Raw genomic sequence first — 5,279 nt, 5'->3', positions numbered from 1 at the left:
TTCCGAATACACATTTTTTTCCAAAATTGCATAATTTTTCTTGTACTTCAAACACTTTCCAAATTTGCAAACCAAAATTTAAAATGGAAAAAAAATATTTTTTTTTATATTTTAAATTCCGAACAATTTTTTTAATGCGAAAAAAATTTCATTCCAATATTATTTTGAAAACGATCATATCAAAAAAGATATGAACATTTTCTAAATTTGTGATTTTTTTAAAAGAAAAATCAGAAAGTAAAATAACTAAAAATTTAAAAGAAAAGAAAAAAGAAATATCATATTAAAGAAAAGAAAGGCTGTGCGGTTTGGGGAATGTGCCCGCCCAATTCACATTACCCTGTGTGTTTTGGCAACTATTTGCCGCATTGAGCGGCAGATAGGATTTTCCTCAGTCCTTACCCTACAACTTTTACACTAGAGAAAAATTCGACTACCATAGCAAGCAAGAAGGAAATTCATGTTACTTCACTGTAAAAAGTAATGTTACTTTTTTTAACACAAATCATGTTCTTTATACGAGAAACTAGCGAGAGCATTGTTTATTGTATAGACCGAAAATAAAAGAAAAACATCTACAAGTGTAATTTCTATCTCACACTGAAACTTGTGAAACAGTGGTACAAGATTAGTTATGTTATTTGCAAACAGAGGAGTCCACATTTTGTCTCACAAGGACCTGCCATGTTTTATCATGTGTAGACGAATTACATGATCTCCTGGGGAGGTTGAAAATTTCCTCGTACCGATCGCACATGAACAGCACCCTCGTGGAGTTGTGGTCTCAAATGTCTTACTCCTTCCGTTCCTAAATATAAGTCTTTTTAGAAATTTCAATGAAAACTATATACGCAATCTTTATACATCCCTTTGTAGTCTATATTGAAATCTCTAAAAAGACTTATATTTACGAACGGTGGGAGTACATGTTAGTATCATCCGCCATTCATACGCTCATTACTCATTAAGTTCTATGTGTGCCAATGCCAGCCCAATTAGTCGCATGCCATGCCAAAAGCCTCTGATTAATTTAGATGCATTCATGCAAAGAAGAGCCAAGCTCTCTGCCTAGCAATGCTGCTCGAGTACAGAGCTTCAGTACCCGAAAACAATGGTGAATTCATCGCAAGAGTAACCGAAGAAAAAGAAAACCTCTTGCAATCCTACCCACAACTTTCTGGTTCTTAGGATCTGCAGGGACCTGAGCAGGGGAAAAATAGAGCTCTCAAGTTCTTCTTCAATCTTCTTTTTTGCAGAGGTCTCGCCACTATCTCATGGATTCATTCTACGGGTTCCAAAAGTTATTCACTGCTGATTCGGTTCAGTGACCGCCGGAGGACAGCATGGAGATGTACTAGAATCTGGGAGGACGTCGGGGGCGAGCGATCACTCGCCCTGGGTTAACAATGTGAGTTGGTCAGGTGCTTCAAGCTCGAGACGTCGAACAGCTCCATGAATCTCAGGTCGGTGCTCCTCACTTTCGCAGCGGCGAAGCGCTGGTACTCATCGAAGACCGAAGACAGGCACCATTTCTGCAACTTCCTCATGCAACCGACGACACATCCAGTTCGGTGCTGCAGATACAAACGAAGTATTGCACGGTGAGCAAGTAGAAAGCTATCGACTTGAAATACCAGCTGCAAAGCTTAAAATGAAAAGTGATTAAGCTTACCTTGCCTCTCTTGCAGTGAATAAGCAATGGCTGATTTCTTACATCTGGAAGAAAGAAAACGAAAGGAGTAAGAGAGATGAAACGCTGTGATGGAGGTGACCGAGATGGGAAGGATCAATGGAAGATGAAGTACCTAGGACAACTTTAAGCGCCTCCCGGATTTTCTCATCGGGTATCTCAACGAATGGTTCCTGCAGTAACAGAGTTTCAGGCATTGTCAGACCAAGCATCAGATTCTGGACATGAATGGTGGAATTATCAAGACTTTAGAATTAATTACACACACAATGAGCAGTTGTAACATGAAATGTGGTGTGTAGAGTTACATATAAATCTATAGCATTGATAAATATTGTACGCTAAATGTACCAGGGTCCAGTAAAGGCTGAATCAGACAAAGAAAAATAGATGACCAATTCCTTGAAATCTTTCTGCTGGTTAGCTAGTGCCCCAGTTTCATTATTTCAGTGGTTTCAACAAATTGGATCTTATTATATTGGAGAAAAAACCCAACTTGCCATGTCTGTCTATCGAGTGACATGATTTTCTTCATAAAAAGAAGTAGGGTTCAGCATAAGGTCAACCATCCATCATGTACTATTTTTCACGGTAGGACTACAAACCACATTTGGATGTCCCTGCTAACTAATAATTATAATTGCAAAAAAAGTCTGACAATGACAACGCTAATGTAAGAAACTATGACACACAGACCAATAGGAAGGAACAAACCAGCTTTACAGCAACAGAACAACCGGTTCATATAAATGACAAATCTACTTAATTATGCATTAGGTCATGGATGACCTGGAAGTTCAGACATAAAAATAATAATAATAATTGGGGTAGTTTTTTGACACTATAAATATGATTTGTCTTGACCGCTTCACCAGTTCCCGAATAATTAAAACGGACTAATCACATAAAAATACTGGATTTCAGAATATCTAAAGCAACATTATAATAAAGAAAACTGTAGTCACCCCTTGAAAGAAAATCTGGAAGCTTTGCCCACAACTATGTCACAATTGTCATCAATGAACTGAGCAAATAATGGCACCTAAACCTCCAAAAGTAAAAGGGTAAAATTCTAGAAAATGTTTTTCAGCTATAATATGTGTACCTTCAAAAATTATTGTACAATTTAATTTTTAAAGAAGTATGGAACTTCCCATACCAACAATTTACTGCAGCTTTTGTTCATAAGTGGCATGAAAATCTTTTGAATGAAGGTAAAATTACATGTAAAACACCATGACATTTGCTATTCAGGAAAACCAGCAAGAACACATGGAGAAGCAGCACCACATATGTTTATGCTTGCATGCAGATATTTATATTATGCCAACATCAGATGCAAAGCACCAGGGAGGTACATGGTCACATGAAAACAGGGAACAGTACAACAACAAAATTGAAAAAGGTTTCATCCAAAATATGATTTCACATGCTCAGATCTATCATTGATAGATCCCTGGCACAGACTATATGTGGCGATCTAATCAATCATCCAGCCGAAAAATTATATAGGACTGAAACCTAGCATGATAAATCAGCAATCATTTTGCCAGCAGGAAGAATCCAATGTACTGTCCTCCATGCTCAGTTCCATCTACTCGGTGAACAGGGCAATTTACGGATCTCGAAAAACTGTGGCAGATCTAGGCCTCCAGTGTTATGTTATCCCCTCTCATCAAGAACAGAACAACACTGGACATGCCCCCGCTATCATTGTGTGCCATACTGACATGCCCACAATTATTACTTTTTCTTTCTTACTTGTGAAAAAAATATTTTTTTTCTGAGGCACCATCTGCATAGTGAAAAACTACAACTTGTTCTTTTATCCTCTTCAGTGCGTGAGCTTTTTATACATTTCGTCCAACTTGACTCAGGAAGCTAGATCAGTCCAATATCAACTTAACGCATGGACCATTGTGGATTAGGTTGCCAAACAGAGCACATAACAACTAGTGGTGCTGCATGCATCAACCAACAATTTTAATTCACAAAACTGGGCATCGCCTGTTGGGACCATTAAAGCTGCTTAAAACCACCTAAAGAGCAAGAGCATATGGCGTGAATAGGAGTTACAGGTCCCATGAGCTGCTCACACTGAAACCTCTACAAGAAAAATTCCTGTACCAAATAAACTGTGTCCTTCTTGCAAAAAAAAAAAACAAAAAAAAACAAATAGTCCATGAGCTACCTACTTTGCATAAACAGTGAAAATATCACTCAAACAAGAAAAGGAAAAGAAAAAAAACTAAGAAAATAAAATGAAAGGGGATAATGGAGATGCTTTGTGAACTATGCACACTCACTACCAGCCTTGTTATCACAGGAGCAAACAAATTAGAAACCATTGAGAATGTTAGAAAAAAAATTGTTGTTTAAAATCAGCAGCACAGCTGGGTCGATTAATCAAACCAATGCTGAAAGGGACCACCGCCGATGTGGCGTAAAACTTGAAAAATCCCCAGGCTGGTGGTAGGAGGAAGGAGATAGATGCGCCTATTAGGCAAGTCAGTTGATAACAAATAAAATCCAGCCAGGGATGCATTGGATTCTCCCCCGAGCCACCTAGGCGAGTACTAATCTAGGACGCGTAATAGCGACATGATCAACGACCTCGGTTCTTGGCGAGCAATTCTCGTATCTTCCGGAAAGTAATCATGATTATCTATCTATAAGCCGCGATTCTACCTTCTCCAAGAATTGCCAGCAAGAAGAATTGTCATCAAGAGAAACAACGTAGAGGAGAATTTCATAAAGGCAAAGCCAGATTGTTCGTCTTTGGTTACCTTGCGGCCCTCAATTCCGAACTGGTGGAGCTTGATTCCGTTCTTCTCGAGGAACTCCGTGTTGGTCTCCGGGTACGGCTCCGGGCAGAGGTACCTGAGCGATGAGCCGGCGGACGTCAGAACCACGTGACACGACACGAGCAGCGCAATAATTGCAGGCACGCGGAGCAGAGAGATCCTCACACGATGGAGCGGAGGTTGAGGGACTTGAGGAAGCGGAAGTTGGCGGCGGCGGGGAAGCCGGAGCGGTAGATGCCGTCGTCGACCATGGCGAAGTTGAGCGGCGGCACGAGCGTGGCCTCGTCGTAGCCCCCCGCCCCCGGCGCCGCCAGCAGCGGCGGCAGCGGCGGGGGCATGGGGAAGATCTTGGGGGGCTTCTCGTGCTTCCACAGCTCGAGGCCGCTCATCTCCATGGCCTCCTCCCGCTGCCCCGCCTCCAGGGCCCTCTGCCTGGGCATGATTTCCAGCTTCATGATGGCTCCCGGTCGCGCACGGGGCAGGGGCAGAACCGTAAAATCCCCACGAGATGGGTGTGCTTTGTGTGCGTGATGGCTTGAGCGGTGTGGGTGTAATGACCTAACTGGAAGGCAGAGGTTATTTATAGGAGAGGATGAAGGAAGGAAGGAAGGAAGAGAGGAAAACTCCAAAAGGTTGCGAGGGGGGGGGGGGGGGGGGGGGGGGGGGGGGGGGGGGGGGAAGGTGGGTAATTGGAGGAAGGGAACTCCAAGAAAAAAGTGTGATGATGATTGATGAGGAGAGGTGAAATTTTTGGGATAAGGAGTGATTTAATGTGTGTTATGACA

The 5,279-nt window shown here is 41.8% G+C and overlaps 1 protein-coding gene across 1 annotated transcript; it reads right to left on the bottom strand.

Annotated features, from left to right (window-relative positions):
• Positions 1-1,022: 1,022 nt before the first annotated feature.
• LOC109773384 (inositol diphosphatase DSP2) lies at positions 1,023-5,060 on the bottom strand. Its single transcript, XM_020332078.4, has 5 exons — positions 4,660-5,060; positions 4,477-4,570; positions 1,806-1,863; positions 1,673-1,716; positions 1,023-1,574 (listed from the first exon to the last, which is right to left on the bottom strand). The coding sequence occupies exons 1-5, from the start codon at positions 4,947-4,949 to the stop codon at positions 1,401-1,403; spliced, it is 660 nt and encodes a 219-aa protein (XP_020187667.1). The 5' UTR covers positions 4,950-5,060; the 3' UTR covers positions 1,023-1,400.
• Between the last annotated feature and the right edge of the window lie 219 nt (positions 5,061-5,279).

The sequence above is a fragment of the Aegilops tauschii genome, chromosome 7 (assembly GCF_002575655.3).
Source record: "Aegilops tauschii subsp. strangulata cultivar AL8/78 chromosome 7, Aet v6.0, whole genome shotgun sequence".
Classification (NCBI taxonomy): Eukaryota; Viridiplantae; Streptophyta; class Magnoliopsida; order Poales; family Poaceae; genus Aegilops; species Aegilops tauschii.
Note: the sequence above shows the minus strand (reverse complement) of the source record. Positions and strands in the feature narration are given on the sequence as shown.

Bases quoted from the DNA above. Each gene is read 5' to 3' on its own strand.
- LOC109773384 (XM_020332078.4), bottom strand. From the start codon at position 4,949: ATGAAGCTGGAAATCATGCCCAGGCAGAGGGCCCTGGAGGCGGGGCAG. The intron at 1,864-4,476 runs GTAACCAAAGAC...CTGTTACTGCAG, and splicing joins TCGGAATTGAGGGCCGCAAG to GAACCATTCGTTGAGATACC. The intron at 1,717-1,805 runs GTACTTCATCTT...TCTTTCTTCCAG, and splicing joins GGCGCTTAAAGTTGTCCTAG to ATGTAAGAAATCAGCCATTG.